The 20999-nt window shown below is 40.6% G+C and overlaps 1 protein-coding gene across 1 annotated transcript; it reads left to right on the top strand.

The window, feature by feature from the left end:
• The first annotated feature begins 15546 nt into the window (after window positions 1-15546).
• On the top strand, window positions 15547-16729 carry LOC109241052. Its single transcript, XM_019407763.1, has 2 exons — window positions 15547-16185; window positions 16307-16729. Exons 1-2 carry the CDS (start codon window positions 15547-15549, stop codon window positions 16727-16729), a joined length of 1062 nt encoding a protein of 353 aa, XP_019263308.1.
• The last annotated feature ends 4270 nt before the right edge of the window (window positions 16730-20999 follow it).

Below are 20999 nucleotides of genomic sequence, written 5' to 3' on the forward strand. Positions count from 1 at the left end.
ATAGTCTCTTATGTATGAGTGTCGGTGTATTTTGATGCTTATTATATCACTATGGACACAAATAAAATAAGGACACCATCCAAGTAACAAAGATGAGACAGAAAAATCTACAAGAAAATGATAACCAGGTTGATCATACATAATAGCAGCCTATTTATCTTACATACCCGTTTAAGCATTTTAAGCAAACACTAAGAAAAACCAAGGATTTCACAAGGTACAAATAATTGAAGATTTAACACCATGTAAACACCCACTTCATAAAAAATCCAAGAAAACTCTATGAGTAACAATGAAGAAACAGTAAACTCCTAAAGCAAATGACAATCAGGTGATCATACATTAAAAAAAATCACAAAACTCCTGCATACCCTTTTTACCATTTAAAAAAAAAATACAAGGAAAAACCAAAAATCAAGAAAAGAATACCAATCAACCCCCCCCCCCCCCCCCCCCCCAACCGATAAAAAAAAAAAACGTTACAAGTAAATCACATATGCATAAAAGAGTAATCTGTATGAGAAACACTCACTTGAATAAAATGCATAAAACAGTGATATTTATGAAAAAAAAAACACATAAATAGTTAACAAAACTCACTGGCTTAAGTTGAATTGCAGGATTGTGAATAGAATATTTCAAAAAGTTTTGAGTGTTCACTGAAGAAGAAAAAGTAATAGAGTTGCAAGGGTACTATATGTAGAGGTTTTTAGCTTCTATGGCAAGGAAAAATACACTCCCCCACCCCACCGCCCCCGATCCCCACCCCTTAATCAGAGTAACTCTGCAACACCACCACCACCCACCCACCCCCAGGGAAAAGGCAATGATAAAACAATTTATGATCAATACCTTATCCGTGAAAATTCGAGATCCAGTGAAATCTCTAGCAAAGAGTTCGCCGGAGAGAAGGAAGACGCCAGAGAAATGGAAGTCGCCGGAAAAAAGACAGAGATCGGAGATAGTATTTGAAGTTCTGAGAGAAACTGGTCATTTTTTTGAGTGCACAGAGAGTGGAAGAGAAAGCGTCTGTCTTGTGTTTAGGTTTTGGGAGTTTGACGGGTTTGTTTGGGCACCTAAACGGGTTAGAGTTGGGCTAAGTATTTTAACGGGTTGAAATGGGTTTAGCCCAGAATGACCCATTAATAAAATTGTTTCAGCCCAACCCATTATTTGCTGGGTTAGTTGGGCGGGTTAGTTGGGCTTGGGCTCAAAATGCCACCCCTAAGTAGAGTTTTGTTTATGGGTGTGTCGTGCACCACACTTATAAGCAGGAGGCTACAGGGCATTTAAGACTGTCACTCTTTCTCCTTACTCTAGATCGTGTGGTAGAGCTCAGTTGTAAGAAGTCAATTTCCTAAACTCTACCTTATTCGTAATACAATAATACCTGCACTCAGAAAGACGGTCGGTAAGAGATATAGCTGTGGGAGTGTTGAGTCATAGGAACTCGAATTCGCATCATGCTTATGATGAGTAAATATGAGGTCTTCAGTAGACCATGCGTGTACTAAAAGGTGTAAGGTTTTTGATAAGGAGTTTTAAGGCATGAATACTTATCCACTCTTACGGTAAAAAGGAATAACAGAATCGGAAGGTAGACGCAGGTTTCAGCAAGTAAAAGAAGCAAGGTAAAGAAGGGTACGAGGCACCCAGTTAATGAAGATTATCAGTATTACAGTTCCGGCAGAAAAATATAATATAAGCATTGTGAGTTACCCTTGTCACACCTCCTTTTTCCTACACCTGGAGGGTGTAAAGGAGTTTTTCCAATTAAAGGACAATCGGAACGGGATTTATTATTAATATTCAGAGTCGCCACTTGAGAGATTAATGGTGTCCCAAGTCACCGGTTGAATCCCGATCCGAGGAAATTATGACTCTGTTAACAGTCCGTGAACCAGAAATCCGAGTAAGGAATTCTGTTAACCCGGGAGAAGGTGTTAGGCATTACCGGGTTCCGTGGTTCTAGCACGGTCGCTCAACTGTTGTATTTGATTTTATCTGATTTCAAAACATGTCCAAACTCATGTGCTTTTATTAGTAAACCACTTTTATTATTTTTTTATTTTTTATAAGAATTGCAACGTCGTGAAAATGCATCTCGAACCACGTCGCACCAGTGCACCCGTGATTGTTAACACATTTCGACTTCGTTGAGATTTGGATTTGGGTCACATAAATGTGCACCCGAATTTAGGAAAGTAATATTATTAAAATACGCGCCTAAAGCAACTACGCGTTATCATCTTTGGGGAAAACCGTGAAATTCGCTAAACGGCTCGTCCCGGAGTCTAAGTATTTTTATAGCATTATTAAGGGCCCCGCAATTTATATTTTTATCTGGCGAGGCTCGTCTCATCATTTATTTAAAGGTCAATCCTAAAACGGCTATGATTTTCTATTGGGCTTCGACTCTATCAATAAAAGAAAAGTCCTATTTTAACATTGTCTAAGAATTATTGTACTTGGGTCCATGTGCCCTCATGAAAACAGATCCTAATCATGTTGGGCCTTGCAGGCAACCCTCATAAAAACTATTAATCAGATATGCCCAAAGGGCAGGCCGATTATGGGCCTGGACTGAAAGGTGTAATTGCAGACAGCCGTTTGGGCCTGGCAGTCGAGCCCAGTAAGGCACATTCCCTTGACAACTTATAGTTTAACTCAGTCAATAGACGTTCTGAAATTCAAACCCATTCAGTTGTGAGAATTCAACCTAAACAACCACTAATGACAATTCAATTTAACAAGGGAATTTGTTAATTCAGCTATTTGCATGTTTTCTGATTTTATATGGAAGCTATAGGTGATTACTAAAAAAAATTGAAGCCTGAATTATAGAATCAAATACGTTTACAATACACATACTGACTAATAATCTGATTGTATCATTTTTTGTATCAACATGCTGAAACTTAGAAACTACTTGACTACAATGAGATTTAAACAATCAACTCCAACTACGTTAAATCTATTTGTACTACATTTGTTATACTAAAGTGTGAAACAGTCCAAACCATCCGAAATAGTCCAAAATAACAGTTCGGTCTTAATTACAAACCATGATCTACTGAAATTCATGAGATTACATGAGATATAACACAAAATTATCAGGAACTATGCTGCATTTCACTCATCTCCACAAACTCGTAAGTTACATTGAGGCAATTTCAAAATGTGTACCTGAGAATTGAATCACAACAGAAGAATATGAGATCAGCAACAGAATAATAGGCAGCAGCACACTGATGCTTAGCACAACTCAGAAAATACACCAGCAGTCCAGAAATGATTTCAAAAACCAGGAGATTCAAGAACAATTTCGAAAACCAGCTTGAACACACCCACAGAAACTCAAAATCAATTTGAATAAACCCAAAACCACTCGAAAGACCAATCAGTAAACCTCAGAGGAACCTCAGCAATCAGTAGAGCAGAGAGTTGATCAAAATTAACCAAAGATCAATGTAACAGTGCTTATATTTTGTTTATTTTTTGTTGCATTTTTATTTTGTTTTAACTAAGAACTGAAAGAAGATTTTGATCTCAGATTTGAATTCTCAGATCTGAAACTTGAAGAGGGATTTTTTGGGGGGAATTTTTGGGGTTCCAAACTTCTTATACAAGGCAAATGAATGCCTATTTATAGGCAAACTTAGGGTCCAATTTCAGATTTTTACTTTACCCCTTAGTCCCTATTTTAATTCTATTTTTAACCTTTATTTTCTGACTTGTTACACAAGTAACTACCCTAAGTTTACTGAATTTCAGATTAAAACCCCTTCTAGAGAATCCTAGGGGGTTCTATTCTGATTTTTCTACCCTTAGAATCCCTAAACTACCCTTGTATTAATTCTGAAATTACTATTTCTAATAAAACTACCCTTTTCCCATGCCTAAACTATCCTTAAAACATCTAGGAATTACTATCCAAATCCAGCAGTCCCCTAAACCTAATTAAGGATCAGCTACATCAAAACAATTAATGGATTCCTATAATTCTAATCGGGAAAAACAAAATTAAACTAACAAAACAAACAGAAATTAAACTAACAAATTGGCATCTAATAAAAATAATTAGAGATCCTAATTCTAACAAGTTTAGATCATGAACAAATTATTATTATTACTAAAACTAATCAAATAACAGAAAGTTCTATTACTTATGCTATCATTTAAATATTTACCAAAATCAGATAAAGATTAAAATAGTGACAATTAAACTAGAAAATCAAAACCAAATCAATCAAGGATGATGAAGCAAAGAAAATTTAGAACTCCTAGAATTAACCAAATCAGAATTATGCACCATTGCCACTGAAACTAACCTAATTGCTACATTAAAAGTCAGAATTATCAAACCATGGCTATACTATAGCTAAGAGGTATTGGGACTAACAAAGAAAAGAACATGAGATTGATTAAAAGAAGAAAACAACCAACCAAGAAAACAATCGATGACTAAACCTAATTGTTGAAATTGGACTGAACACGAAAAAACACATGCATAAAAAGACAAAAATTAAACAAAGAAAGGAAAACGTTGAAGAAAAACTTATCTAGGGTCCCGCCGGAAAACTTGAAAGCGATATTCGAACTGTTCCGGTCACATTTGAGCCAAGCGCCCACGGGGGTCTGATAGGGGAAGACCAGGCGGTCTTATGGTGTTAATCTGGGCTCGATTGGGTTACTTTGGACTTTGGCCGGAAAATTTCAATTCAATATTCGAGACGCTCCGGACAGATTCGAGGTAGAATACCATGGGGGTTGGATAAAGGAAGAAGAGAGGGTATCAGGGTGTTAATTTGGGGTGGTTTGGACGGAGTTGTGTCATGGCCGGAAAACTTCGATCGAATATTCGAAGCTTTGGGGTGGGGTTCAAGGAAAAACAAGGCTAGATTCGTGAAGAGGAAGATGAGATGAAGAAGTGGTGTAATTTTCAGGTGATTTGGATGAACGCCGCCGGCGGAGACGATTTCCGGCCGGCGGCGGGCGACGGAGAGCGGCAGAGACGGTGGCGTTACGCCGGCGTGTATTAGGGATTCTGAGAGATAATTGAGGGATGGGGAGGGGGGGCTATCCGACATTAATATACCCAAAATCATAGTCAGTTCTGGACCGTTGGATTGATAAGATCCAACGGTCGTGATTAATAGATCACAAAACGACGTCGTTTGATCCCTCTTGGGACCGGGCAGGGTTGGGCATTCGCCTGGGCCTGGACCGCTTGGACTTGGCGAGTTGGGTGCAAAAATGGCCCAAATTTGGTCTTTAATTCAAACCACTCTCTTTGTATTTTATTTTCTTTTTAATTCGTTTTTTTCTTTTTTTGTTTTGTTTTGTAATTTTGTATTTATTTTTCTAAGTTTTACGAAGATGCAAAATTAAACTAACAATTAAGCTAAAACTAATTAATGCCTAAAATTTATTTAATAACTATTTTGCGACAATTTCATAGTTAAACAATAAATAAAAAAAACATAAAGTGAACTATTTTTTGTGATTTTCATGTTTCGTTCTAAAACAAATTAATACCTAAAAATGTGAAATTAAATTCCTAAATGCAAATGCATATTTTTTTGTATTTTTAATATGAATTATCATGCACAAATAAAATGCAAACAATTACTACAACATGTCACAAAAATCAACAAAATTGCAAAATAATGAAAGAAATCATTTTGTTTGAGTTTCTGGGAGTAATTCATATAGGGCAAAAATCACGTGCTCACAGCTGCCACTCTTTGCTCGGAAACACGGAGAGTTTTCGTGCAAAGATAAGTGAGCAATTACGAGCGATTTTTGCCCATTTGAATACTCCGTGCGAAGCATTTTTGAAAGAGTTGACCGCACCCTACTTCTGAGGTTGCCTACATATCCTTGGCTAAAAAGGAACCAGGTCAGTGTAGTTCGGGAAGGTTTGGTAGCTGGGACTACCAGGAGCTGTGATTTCACTACTGTTGCTGCTGCTACTGCTCGCTGACCTCCTTATTACACCGAGTAAAAATAAACAGAAGCTAGCCTAAGCTATTATCTACGAATAACAAAAGGGTCCTATCTATGTCTTCTAACTTGTTCTTGTGTTGCCTTGAACTTGTATCTTGTAATCTTCCGATGGTATTCCTGCGTTGTTGCCTTGCATTATGATTGGAGATGTTTCGCCATTCCTCCGAGTGATGCTTGTCCACTGACCTTTGAAATGTATTCCCTACTCTCCAGGCGGGCTCCTGACTGCTGACTTGAAATGTATTCCCTGCTCTCCAAGCGGGCTCCTGACTGCTAAACTTGAAATGTATTCCTCTGCTCTCCAGGAGGGCTCCTGATTGCTGAAGCTTGCAATGTGTTCCCTTGTTCTCCAGGTGGGCTCGTGACTGCAACCAAACAAACAAAGAAAATTTTCTGCCCCAGTTTGGTGACTGGGTGCAGCATGTTATCAGACATTAAAAGCTAAAATTGGAATTGCACTTCCCTTGTTCTCCAGGTGGGCTCCTGACTGCTGAACTTGAAAAGTATTCCCTTGTTCTCCAGGTGGGCTCCTGACTGCAACAAAACAAAGAAAATTTCTGCCCCAATTTGGTAACTGGGTACAGCATGTTATCAAATATTAAAAATTAAAAGCTAAAATTGGATTGCACTTTCCTTGTTCTCCAGGTGGGCGCCTGACTGCTGAAAGTTGAAAAGCATTCCCTTGTTCTCCAGGTGGGCTCCTGACTGCAACAAAATAAACAAACAAAGAAAATTTTCTGCCCCAGTTTGCACTAGGAAGATTTGGGAGTTGTTAGCAAAATATAGATCACCTAAGCTATTGATGCAATGATAAGAGTAAAACAAAAGACTTGATTGGAATGCACGATCCTGTGAGTAAAACCAAGGACATTTGACTAGCAAATTCATCAGACTAGGCCTTCTATCTTAGGAGAAAGATTCCTCAGACTAAGATTTTGATCCTAGGAGAAAGCCCACTAGACTAGGTCTTCAATCTTAGGAGAACAATTCATTAGACTAAGATTTCCTATCTTAGGAGAAAAATTCATCAGACTAAGATTTAGATCCTAGGAGAAGGTTCATCAGTTTAGGCCATTTCATTATCTTAGGAGAAAGATCATCAGACTAAGATTCTGATCCTAGGAGAAAGTTCATCAGACTAGGTTTTCTATCTTAGGAGAAAGATTCATCAAACTAAGATTCTGATCCTAGGAGNTTATATATTACTAAAACTAATCAAATAACAGAAAGTTCTATTACTTAAGCTATCATTTAAACATTTAACAAAATCAGATAAAGATTAAAATAGTGACAATTAAACTAGAAAATCAAAACCAAATCAATCAAGGATGATGAAGCAAAGAAAATTTAGAACTCCTAGAATTAACCAAATCAGAATTATGCACCATTGCCACTGAAACTAACCTAATTGCTACATTAAAAGTCAGAATTATCAAACCATGGCTATACTATAGCTAAGAGTTATTGAGACTAACAAAGAAAAGAACATGAGATTGATTAAAAGAAGAAAACAACCAACCAAGAAAACAATCGATGACTAAACCTAATTGTTGAAATTGGACTGAACACGAAAAAACACATGCATAAAAAGACAAAAATTAAACAAAGAAAGGAAAACGTTGAAGGAAAACTTATCTAGGGTTCCGCCGGAAAACTTGAAATCGATATTCGAACTGTTCCGGTCACATTTGAGCCAAGCGCCCATGGGGGTCTGATAGGGGAAGACCAGGCGGTCTTATGGTGTTAATCTGGGCTCGATTGGGTTACTTTGGACTTTGGCCGGAAAATTTCAATTCAATATTCGAGACGCTCCGGACAGATTCGAGGTAGAATACCATGGGGGTTATATAAAGGAAGAAGAGAAGGTATCAGGGTGTTAATTTGGGGTGGTTTGGACGGAGTTGTGTCATGGCCGGAAAACTTCGATCGAATATTCGAAGCTTTGGGGTGGGGTTCAAGGAAAAACAAGGCTAGATTCGTGAAGAGGAAGATGAGATGAAGAGGTGGTGTAATTTTCAGGTGATTTGGATGAACGCCGCCGGCGGAGACGATTTCCGGCCGGCGGCGGGCGACGGAGAGCGGCGGAGACGGTGGCGTTACGCCGGCGTGCATTAGGGATTCTGAGAGATAATTGAGGGGTAGGGGGGGCTATCCGACATTAATATACCCAACATCATAGTCAGTTCTGGACCGTTGGATTGATAAGATCCAACGGTCGTGATTAATAGATCACAAAACGACGTCGTTTGGTCCCTCTTGGGACCGGACCGGGTTGGGCATTAGCCTGGGCCTGGACCGCTTGGCGGGTTGGGTGCAAAAATGGCCCAAATTTGGTCTTTAATTCAAACCACTCTCTTTGTATTTTTATTTTCTTTTTAATTCGTTTTTTCTTTTTCTTTTTTTTGTTTTGTAATTTTGTATTTATTTTTCTAAGTTCTATGAAGATGCAAAATTAAACTAACAATTAAGCTAAAACTAATTAATGCCTAAAATTTATTTAATAACTATTTTGCGACAATTTCATAGTTAAACAATAAATAAAAAAAACATAAAGTGAACTATTTTTTGTGATTTTCATGTTTCGTTCTAAAACAAATTAATACCTAAAAATGTGAAATTAAATTCCTAAATGCAAATGCATATTTTTTTGTATTTTTAATATGAATTATCATGCACAAATAAAATGCAAACAATTACTACAACATGTCACAAAAATCCACAAAATTGCAAATTAATGAAAGAAATCATTTTGTTTGAGTTTCTGGGAGTAATTCATATAGGGCAAAAATCACGTGCTCACAACCCTCAACAGTAACAGAGGTATGTATAATTGGTCACACCCATCTCAGTTATACCCTATTGGGAGCTAACAGGTATCGGTTAAGAAAAGGACAGGATATCAGGATCCGGCTGGGGTTAGAGTAACCCAAAATGGTGGATGGATTGTTTGCATTAGTTGACATTTCCAAAGGATATTGCAAAAGTGCTAATAAATCTCCTTGTGAGACATTCAGATGGTGCACTCTAAAATAGTACAACTAGATATTAGTACCAAAAGGATAGACACTGGAAGCCTTGAAGGGATAAATATTACCTTAGTGTGGTTTGCTTTCCTAGTAGAATAAGAACGTTAAGCAACCCAAAGAGCCACTGGACGGAGCAAAGGGGAGCTAAAAGGAAAAGAATGTCTTGTTCAAGTGAAGGAAAGACAGGAGGTGACAGATCTTGAGAGAACAAAAGAGTATAGGCCATAAAGTCATATCCTCATTTTGAGAAATAAGTTCATGACTCCAACGCAACTACCAGAAGGAAAAGTTAGACCTAGAATAATAAAAATCAGTATGGGCTTGTGAACAAGATAAACTAAACGTGAATTAGGGACTGAGTGATAGGATAATAGCCGGCATCATGAGAGTTTCACATTTCGTTTCGGAGATAATAGAATGGAAAACAGAAGAAGATTCATGAGAAATTCAGAGAATGGTCATTATGGAAGACGTTTCCCTAAAGCAATCAATGTGAGCAAAGTTAAGTTTCAGGGACTATGTGTGGTAGTTACATTAAGTGCCACCCTCGCGAGTAAGGAATTTCGTTATCCTTGGTACAGAAGGATAACCGCAAGGCAAGTAAGGGTCATCGATAATGTGAGAAGAAGCCAATTATAAATAGGTAAAACATCTATAGGTAGATCGTAGTAGCGTTAAATATTAGTACTTCCCTAAACGGGGCAATATGGGGTGATGTGGCACTAAGTCAGAATTTAGTGGTTCTAGTAATTATGGAACGGTAAAGAAGAATGCAATAATATAAAAAAGGGAAGAGATTGCACTTATTCAAAGCCTACAAATATGCTACGATACCAGAGCATTATGCAAACACGACGTCTAGGAGAGGAAGTAAGTGTTCCTGCCCGAGATGTTATTCATTTATATAAGGAGCCAATGCGAGAGGTAAGTTAAGACAAAGGAAATAACCCAAGAAAGATTATGTGGGAATATCGATACGAGAATGGGCCAACAACTAGTTAGCATTTGATTTAGGAAGAGCCTAGTTATGGCTAGACAGGTGGTTACAAACGAATCAGCAGATCATGCAAGATAAGTATAGTAAAACCTAATATAGTGAATTTAGCCTCGCAGTAATGTCATTGTAATACTTGAGATATATTCAGATAGGAGTTGGGGTAGTTAAAGGTAGCGTATGATTATTACGGGAATAAAAGAGAGTGCCACTGGGAAAAGAGTCAGAATATTAGTTCAGAGGAAACCCTACAAGCACAAGGGCGTAGAGATAAGTACCTACGAATAATTATAGGCAAGGAAGGACATCAAAAGGTCTGTAGTAAGTTCACAGCTTTACAAGAGTCAGAGGGTCCTCCCTAAATTCTACAATGAAAGTTGATGAGAATGAACAAATAGGATTATTCGATCAATGATCTGGAGTTAGTTACGTTATGGACACACTTAAGAGTTTGGTGTTTCATAGATGAAGCATATACAGATGTGGAAGATTCCAGTATAATTTAAAAGAAAGAATTGAGACAAGGTCATAGATCGAATTATTGAAGGATTATATCATGGATATTCCATAGCGCCCATGAAAGGCTAAACATAATAACTAATACCATGAGTCGTAGATTGGAAGATAGCTTAAGCGTACATGAAGACGATCTGAAGGAAGAGGAAGCTAAAGAGTTTAATCAACTAATTAAATCAGGAGTGGAATATTGGACACGGAAAATTATAGGAATCGTGATTGAGAACATATCAGGAATTACTCTTAATGTCAGAGGTACAAGAGAAATAGTACAGTAGCAATATTCTATAACGGCTCTGCGACGAATCCACTTAGAAAGTACGAGCCTCATAAGAAGTCAGTATAAAGCTCCCACCGAATTGCGTATGCAGCTGAGATGCAAGTATTAGAATAGAGCTTCAAATAGTGGATGTGAATGAAGGGGGGTCATGAAAGACATAGGAGATGTGATGCAAGATTTTAAAATAAGTAAGGTAAAGATGGACAACGTACAAGATACTCAAATGCAAAAGGTTGTGAATAGTCCTTACATCAAATAGAAGGCTAGAAGTGCGAGGATTCAATATCTAGGAATGATAGCGGCAGCGTCGGTGCCATGTCTTCTAGCCTATGGTATCTAGGTATTGAGAAGCCTGATTAAGAGAGTGAAGAGGAGTTAGAGACGATGTGACATCTCGCTTGATGTTCCAGAATTACATAAGGAAATCTATGATTCAAGTAAGTTGAAAGGTTGCGAGTGATATAAATAGATATGTATAGGTCACAAGCTATTGTATGGTAGAGCGACAAGGTTTTAAGAAGGTATGATTAAGGATAAGTAAAGGCGAGTAAGAAGGATTAAGCCCATGAAAACAAGAAGAGTAGATGGTTTCTCTAAGTTATACAAAGCTCATTATAGCCTGAATGAACTCAAAGGAGTCTAAGACTAATCGCATTTAGAAGAAATAGAACGCTGCCCTGGTAATCGAGTGATGGCGTAATTGTGATAGATAAAGGATGACGTTTGGGCCTTCAATTGAGTAATGATTTGTCGAAGACAAGAAAGGGATCTCATGAATTGGATAGGATTAAAATACCCACGCAAGGTGAATCACATTGGGATGATGTGAGATACGGTTATGAAAGCATGGTATCGCCCCAGGTGGATCAGTCTAATCATTTCAAATGTTTCTCGATGAACGTGAACCCTAACGGCAGTGTTACGTAAAAGGTTAAGTTATCAACAGTAGTTTATAGATCAATATTTAGGTGAATCAACAATATATGGATAAAAGTTATAAAGTATGAGATGAGATTTGGCCATAAGATGAGCATGTATGCGGGGAAATCGGGAGACCAATTTTCCTCGACATAGTGCTTCGAAGAGCAAATCACGAAGGCACGGGATCTCAGTTCGGTCCCCCCCCTCGAGACCTAGCCGATGCCTTGCCCAGATCGAGCATTGATTAAGACCCTGATGGGCGAAGGTATTCCCCGAGGGATGTGTCTGGGGACCACGTGACTTCTCCAAATGGCTCGACGCCAGTTCTCATACAAAGAAAAGCAGGCTGTCACATCTCGTTCTTTTATTGTATTGTTTATTTCATATTGAGTTTGGACGTCCCCTTTTTTCTATAAAAAAGGGGTCACCAACACCTTGTAACATATATCTCCAATTGTCTTACAAATAAAGCGATAATATTCACTCTCTATCTCTCTAAATGTCTCTCTGGTTCTAAGTCATATCTATTGATAGCTATCCTCTTGGTTTGCCTATTAAATATATCTCGAGATCATCCTCAGCATTTTATTGTTTCTTAGTCTGTTCTTCATCATTTGGCCAAAAATTGATCATATAAAGCCTTACTTACTTTTATATTTTTCTGCTATCCCCCCTTCCCGACTACCTTCGACAGGCCCGAGGTAGGCTCGAGGCCTAACCCCGAGGTACTCCCTGGTTTGCTCTAAGACCGGGAACGATCCCTTACTGGTTCGATTATCGTTTTGGCTGGCTCGATCTTTGCTGTTTTACTCCATGTTTTAGCATTCATCACCCTTACAAACTAGCTCGGCAATCGATCACGTATTTTTAGAATCCCATTTATAAATTTAATTGTTGTTACCATTTTTACGGTAAACAGTTTGGCGCCCACCGTGGGGCTAAAAATAATAGTGATTATTTTCTTGCTAGTTTCGTCACTTAAACGCACGATATCTTTCACACTTTTCTTGCCCGAGAACTCTTTGATTGCAGGTCAAAATGTCCGGCTCAATAAACAGGGTTGAAAACAACGACTCGAAGACCGCGGGGAAAACGGCGTGGCCATCCCGGCCGTCGGAGTACCTCTGCAGAATCCTGACGGCGTTCCCCGACCAATCCCAGTGGATGCGGATTCGCAGGACGCTCAGCAAGTAGACAAAACGTCTCACACCGACAGGAGCGTACGACGCATCGACCAACTGGAAGCACAAAAAACCCCAGCCCGGGAAGAATAGGAAGTTAGTCTTCACGTTATCTTTGAAATGTTGCAGGCACAGCAACTAGCAATCGCTCAGCTACAAAGCCACCCAAGAACCCCCAGTACAGTGGCACCAGATACAGCTCCCCCCGCCGAACGAGTGCTCGAAAGGTCAAGCAACAACGAGTCGGTGGCTGACCCCGCTATTGTAAATTACTCGAGGACCTCACCAAAAGGATCCAATCGGGAGAGAAAATGATCGCAGCCAATGATAAAAGGGTCGAGACCTACAACTCTAGGGTCGATCAGATCCCTTGCGCCCCTCCGGTCCTTAAGGGTCTAGATTCAAAGAAATTCATTCAAAGGCCATTCCCTGAAGAAGCGGCACCGAAACCTATCCCGAAGAAGTTCAGAATGCCGAAATTCCCTAAGTACAACGGCACATTCGACCCCAACGAACACGTCACTGCGTATACCTGCGCAGTAAAAGGTAACGACATAAATAGCGACGAGATTGAATCTGTACTATTGAGAAAGTTCGGAGAAACGCTTTTAAAGGGGGCCATGATGTGGTACCATAACCTGGCCCCCGACTCTGATGTGCCGGAGAATTTCGGCACATTTCAATACTAATTGCTTAGATTTTAGCTTGTTTTAATGCAATTATCTCCTTTACTTATGTAATTTTGGTGTTTTTACAGTACATATGGACTAAGGACCCAGGAGCATGGAAATGAAAGCAAAAAAGACAAGAAAAGAGCAAAATGCAGCAAAAAGATGGTTCTGCGACGCATTATGCAATCGCAGATCACATATGCGAGCCGCAGAATGAACACTCAGACCGCAGACAAAAACAGACTCCTGCGCAAATTTCAAGTCAAGAATGCGGTCCACTATGCGACCGCAGAATCTGTCTGCGAGCCGCAAAGTGAACCGCAAACCAACCATGAAGGCTGCTGGAGGACGAATGTGCGATGCAAAATGCGATCGCTTTTCTGCAATGCGAACCGTAGAGCTGGAATGCGATGAAGATGTGAAAACTAGGGTTTCAGTCTGCGACGGGGACGTCCAAAATGCGGACCGCATAACACTTATGCGACGAGAATGCGACCGCATTTCTGACCTGAAAGGGTATTTTTGTCCGTTTTTACCAAGAAAACAAAGGTATCAGTGACCCACAGCCAGAGACTTCGAGAAGTCGCTGAAGACGACATCACCTTTACAGAGAAAGACGCTGACGGACTTCTTCTACTGCATAACGACACCTTGGTAATTTCTCTTAGTGTTCTAAATTTTAGGATTAAATGTGTTTTGGTTGACTCAGGAAGCTCAGCCAACATCGTTCAATGGAGAGTGCTGGAACAAGCCAAATTAACCGGAAGTATCATTCCAGTAAGAAAGCTCCTCACCGGGTTCAACCCTGCAAGTGTGACAACCCGAGGACAGATTCCTGTTGACCCTACGAAACGACCGAAGGGGGTTACAAAAAACTACCTTATTTGAAGTAGGTGGACGGTGGGATGGGCTACAATATAATTCTCGGCAGAACCATGGTTACATAGAAATGAAGGTTGTACCATTAACAATATCACCAACTGCTGAAATTCCCGACCCTAGAAGGAATCAAACAAATAAGAGGAGATCAACTGGCAGTGAGGGAAATGAACGTAGTGTCAATTTCCAACATTANATTAGTTGCTCCTTCAAAACAAACTCAATTCATACTCTTATCACTATTAATTCACACTCTTGTTACCGTTAACTGGATAGAATTACGACTTTAGTCGAGCAACACACTATTCTAGTAACCTTTTCACACCTATTCCCTGTGGGATTCGACCCCAACCTTGTTGGGTTATTATATTTGACATCGACCGCCTTACACACTTTATAAAAGTGTAATTTGAGCGTATCAAATCTTGGCGCCGTTGCCGGGGAATACGGTTTTGAAATTACTATTTAGTGTGTGCTTTACTTTACGTCTTATTCTATTCCATCACTCTTCGCTTGCTTTGCTTGGTGTTGATAGGAAAACATGTCTGACTACGAGGAAGAAGTGGAAGAAAATCCTTTTGCGGACATAGATGAGTACATTGACGATACCAATGCTATTGTACCTCCGGCTATTGGTGCCTCAACCTTCAAAGTGGAACATGGTCTAATCCTAATGCATAAAGCGGAGGGGTTTTTCAGGAATTCTACTGATGATGATCCAACGCAACACCTTAGGAACTTCTTGGGTGTATGTGTTATGCATAAGCAGAAAAATGTCTCAGATGATGCCCTAAGGTTGAGAGTCTTCAGGTACTCACTAGCTGGAGACACAAGGAGGTGGCTTCAAAAATTGCCACCAAATTCCATTCGGTCTTGGCCTGAACTTGTCCGGGCATTTCTAGCAAAATGGTTCCCACAGAGCAAGAAGTCTGAGCTTTGAGATAAGATTTTCTTCTTCAAGCAACAACCAGGGGAACACTTACATGAGGCATGGGATCGACTCAAATTATATTTGGTGAGGTCTCCCAATCATGGCTTTCAAGATTCAATCTTGGTAGAGAAATATTATATGGGTTTGGATCCTATGAACCAACCTATAGCGAAGAATGCGGCGGACAGATCTTTTATGGACAAGTCATTTGCAAGAGTTACGCAAATACTCGATAAGATGGCAAAACACAATCAAGCTTGGCATTCTGAGGATACTTCGGGCGGAGTTGCATATGGTTCTCCTTCCTTGACCAACTTGATCAAGGAGAATCAAGAGAGGGACCAAATAATTGCAGGGTTGGCCACAAATGTAAATGTGTTGACAAAAATGTTCGCGGAAAATCAAACCAAAAAGGTGAATGTAGTCGAGGATGTGCAACCCATCTCCAATGAAGAGTTTGAAGAAGCTAACTACATCAACAACCCTCAAGGAGGGTATCAAAGACAACATTATCAGGGTCAGGGGCAACAAAGTCAATGGAGGCCAAACCCGCAAGGGCAAGGCAACCAACAATGGAGACATGACCAAGGTGGCTCAAACCAAGGGAATTGGAACAACAACAACAACTTTTCTAACCGGAGTTCAAACCCCTATGTTCCTCCAAAGGGTCAATATTCGAACCAAGGGTCTTCTAGTGAATCTAAGTTGGAAGCTATGCTTGAGCCAGTGTTGCAAAATCAAGAAAAATCCGATGCTTCCATAAGGAACACGACCGAGGTTGTTGGATCTCATACCGCCTCCATCCAAAAATTGGAGATGCAAATGAGAGACCTCTCCAAAGAGAAAAATCCAAAACAAAAGGGAACACTCCCTAGTGACACGGTTGCAAATCCAAGAGGTAGTGGGAGTGGCCCAGCTTCTCACGATCACTACTAGGAGTGGGAAAGTGCTACACGGAGAGGGTGAACAAATGGTTGAAGAAGAAGAGTCCGAACAAAGGGTTGAGGTTGAAGAGCCAAGTGTTGTCAAGGTTGAAAAGATTCCGGAGGAGGTGAAAGTGCAAAAAGAGAACCGGGAAGAGGTGAAGGAAAAAGTGAAAGAGACACCAAAAGCTCTTCCACCTATTCCTAGACCTCCTCCCCCATTTCCTCAAAGGCTCGTAAGAAAGATTGATGATAGCAAACTTGAAAAATTCTACGACATCCTCAAGCAATTAACGGTGAATATTCCTTTTGTGGAAGCTTTTCAAGAGATGCCGGGGTTTGCTAAATATTTGAAGGATTTGATCACCAAAAAGAGGACCACAAAGAATGAGTGGTAAACATGACTCACCGGGTTAGCTCTATTATTGCCACAACCCCTATCCAAAAGAAAGAGGACCCGGGAGCCTTTACTATTCCATGCACTATCGGGGCGCGTGAATTTGCAAGAGCCCTTTGTGACAATGGAGCTAGCATTAACTTGATGCCACTTGCCATTTATAAGCAAGCGGGATTAGGGATGCCAAGGCCAACAAGCATGAGATTACAAATGGCCGATCGTTCCATTAAGCGACCGGTAGGAATTGTTGATGATGTGATTGTGAAAGTTGGAAAATTCCATTTGCCCGCCGACTTTGTAATTCTTGATTCTGCGGTTGATAAAGAAATCCCTATCATTTTGGGGAGACCATTCCTAGCCACGGGAAGGGCACTCATGGATTCGGAACGGAATGAAATTAAATTCCGGGTGAATGATGAAGAAGTCACATTTCAAGCGAGCAAGGGTATGAAGTTACCCCATGAGTATGAGAGCATTTCAGTGATAGATGTTGTTGATGAGGTGGAAGATGCCGTCGAATTGAAAATGGAAGAACAATGCCTTGGTGAGGCATTGGCGGCTATCTTGGTAAATTTTGATGGTGAAGACATGGATGGGTACATGGAGTCGGTAAATGCATTGGAGGGTCTTGGATCCTATACTTATACTCCGGCAAAGCTTTCTCTTGACTTGGAGAATCGGGCCACACCCCCCGCAAAGCCATCAATCATTGAACCACCACAACTAGAGCTCAAGCCACTTCCCCCGCACCTAAGGTATAAATTTCTTGGCTCTAATGATACTTTACCCGTAATTGTTTCGTCTTTGTTGAATGATGTGCAGGTAGAGCAATTGTTGGAAGTCTTGAAGGAGCATAGGCAAGCCATTGGATGGACAATCGCGGACATCCGAGGGATTCCCGCGGGAATTTGTGAACACAAGATCCAATTGGAGAGTGACACGAAGCCTAGTGTGGAACATCAACGACGGTTGAATCCGTCAATGCAAGAGGTGGTAAAGAAAGAAATCATCAAGTGGTTGGATGCCGGGGTGGTCTACCCTATTGCCGATAGTTCTTGGGTGAGCCCGGTGCAATGTGTACCGAAAAAGGGAGGCATGACCGTAATTGAAAATGAAAAAAATAAGCTCATCCCAACAAGAACGGTGACCGGTTGGAGGGTGTGTATGTATTACCGGAAGCTCAATGGTGCAACATGCAAAGACCATTTCCCTATGCCTTTTATTGATCAAATGCTTGATCGGTTAGCGGGAAGGTCATTCTATTGTTTCCTTGACGGATATTCCGGCTACAACCAAATCAACATCGCATTGGAAGATCAGGAGAAAACAACATTCACTTGTCCCTATGGAACTTTTGCCTTTAGTCGGATGCCATTTGGTTTGTGCAATGCTCCGGCTACTTTTCAAAGATGCATGATGTCCATTTTCTCCGACATGGTGGAGGATTTTCTAGAGGTCTTCATGGATGACTTCTCGGTAGTAGGTGACTCTTTTGAGCATTGTCTTAACAATCTTAGACAAGTGCTTAAGAGGTGTGAGGAAACCAACCTTGTGCTAAATTGGGAGAAATGCCATTTCATGGTGGATGAAGGCATCGTATTGGGGCATAAAATTTCAAAGCATGGCATTGAGGTTGACCGGGCTAAGATCGAGATTATTTCCAAGCTTCCTCCACCTACTTCTGTAAAGGGTGTTCGAAGTTTCTTGGGGCATGCCGGATTTTATAGGCGGTTCATCAAGTATTTTTCCAAAATTGCAAATCCTATGTGCAAACTCCTTGAGAAAGACGCCAAATTTGTGTTTGATGAAAAATGCCTCAAAGCTTTTGATGAATTAAAGCTCAGTCTCACCACGGCACCTATTATTGTCACACCCGATTGGTCTCTTCCTTTCGAGCTCATGTGTGACGCTAGTGGTGTAACTATTGGAGCAATGCTTGGCCAACGTCACAACAAGGTTCTCCACCCGGTCTATTATGCAAGCAAGACACTCAACGAGGCACAAATGAATTACACGGTGACTGAACAAGAGCTTCTTGCCATTGTTTATGCCTTTGAGAAGTTCCGGGCTTATTTGTTGGGATCCAAAGTGATAGTGTATACGGATCATGCTGCTCTTCGCTATCTTATGGCAAAGAAGGATGCAAAGCCGCGGTTGATTCGATGGGTTTTATTGTTTCAAGAGTTTGACTTCGAGGTCAAGGATCGCAAGGGAACTCAAAATCAAGTAGCGGATCACTTATCAAGGCTTGAGGAAGCAGGGAGACCAAGGGGAGATCTTGAAATCAATGATGCATTCCCGGATGAACATATCTTGGCACTATCTAGCACATTTGCTCCATGGTATGCCGACATTGCTAACTATTTGGTGAGTGACCTTATTCTGGAGGGGTTGGAGTCTTATCAAAAGAAGAAGTTCTTGAGAGATTGTCGGCAATATTATTGGGAAGAGCCATACTTGTTCCGTGTTTGTGCCGACAACATCATCCGAAGATGTGTTCCCGAAGAAGAAGTTATGCCTATTCTAAAAGCATGCCATGACTCGCTGGTTGGAGGTCATCATGGGGGAAATCGAACGGCGGCCAAGGTACTTGAATGTGGTTACTATTGGCCGACAATCTATCATGATGCCAATCAAATGGTCAAAGCTTGTGACCAATGTCAAAGGCAAGGATCAATCTCCAAGAGGCATCAAATGCCTATGAACTTTGTGATGAAGATAGAAATCTTCGATGTGTGGGGCATCGACTTTATGGGTCCATTTGTGAGCTCTTATAGGATGAAATATATCTTGGTAGCTATGGACTATGTGTCCAAATGGGTTGAAGCAATTGCTTTGCCTAACAATGAGGCAAGAAGTGTGACCGCGTTCTTGAAGAAAAACATATTCACTCGGTTTGGCACACCTAGAGCCATTCTCAGTGATGGTGGGTCTCACTTTTGTAACAAGGCTTTCACGGGGCTGCTAGAAAAGTATGGCGTTAAGCACAAGGTGGCCACACCTTATCATCCCCAATCTAGTGGTCAAGTTGAGGTTTCCAATCGGGAGATTAAGAACATTCTAGCAAAAACTGTTAATGCAAACAGGACAGACTGGTCAAGGAAGCTAGATGACGCATTGTGGGCATACCGCACGACGTACAAAACTCCTATTGGTACATCTCCATATCGGTTAGTCTTCGGCAAAGCTTGTCATCTACCTGTAGAATTGGAACACAAAGCTATGTGGGCTCTAAAAAGGTTGAACATGGATTGGGGTGAAGCTGCAAATTTGAGGTTGACACAACTCAATGAAATGGAGGAATTCCGTTTCCATGCTTATGAAAGTGTAGCTGTGTACAAAGAACGGATGAAGTTTGTCCATGACAAGAAGATCTTGAAAAGAGAGTTCAAGACGGGTGATTTGGTCTTGCTCTTTAACTCAAGGCTCAAATTGTTTCCGGGCAAGCTTAAATCAAAATGGTCCGGTCCATTCAAAGTGGTCAATGTCTCTCCTTATGGTATGGAGCGGTGGAATTAGAATCAACAGATGGGTCTCGGACATTCAAGGTAAATGGCCAACGCATCAAGCACTACTTGGGCACTGATGGAGAGAAACATTTGGTGGAGCAGCTGGCTCTCAAAGATGGTCCATGTCCGACCACTGAATGAAACCAAAGGAACCTCAACTTCGTCGTGGCGCAACGTTAAATCAAGCGCTTCATGGGAGGCAACCCATGTGTGGTAACACTCTTTTGTTCTTTGAATTTTTATTTGTTGATAGATAGATTTATTTGAGCAATTTAAAGTGTGTGTTAGAGTGCAGGGGGTTCGAAAGATCACTACACTTGGTAGGGATGCATAAAAAAGGGAAGAAAAACCACCATGTGAAGTTTGCTGCACATATGCGGTCGCATTTTCACTATGCGGACCGCATTTTGATCGCAAACCCAAACAGAAAGTTTGGTTCAAATTGGGGTGCAAAATGCGATGAGATGGTGCACTCTGCGGACCGCATTTCACTTATGTGACCGCATTGTGCACCGCATTTGTCACCCTTCAGCTGGTCCCTTAACCTCACCGCATAACACACATGCGGTCGCATTGCGTGTTATGTGGTGCCCTACCTACCGCAGAGTTGACAAGGTAAGTAACCGCACTTCTCTCGTCTCTCACTTACTTAAAACAAAAAAAAACAAAAAAAAGGGGTAAAACCAAAAAGAACAAAGAAAGCAAAACGAAAAAGAAAAAAAACAAAAAAGGGGAAAAACACAAACAGCAATCGAACCGTTC

This window comes from Nicotiana attenuata, unplaced genomic scaffold (assembly GCF_001879085.1).
Source record: "Nicotiana attenuata strain UT unplaced genomic scaffold, NIATTr2, whole genome shotgun sequence".
NCBI lineage: Eukaryota > Viridiplantae > Streptophyta > Magnoliopsida > Solanales > Solanaceae > Nicotiana > Nicotiana attenuata.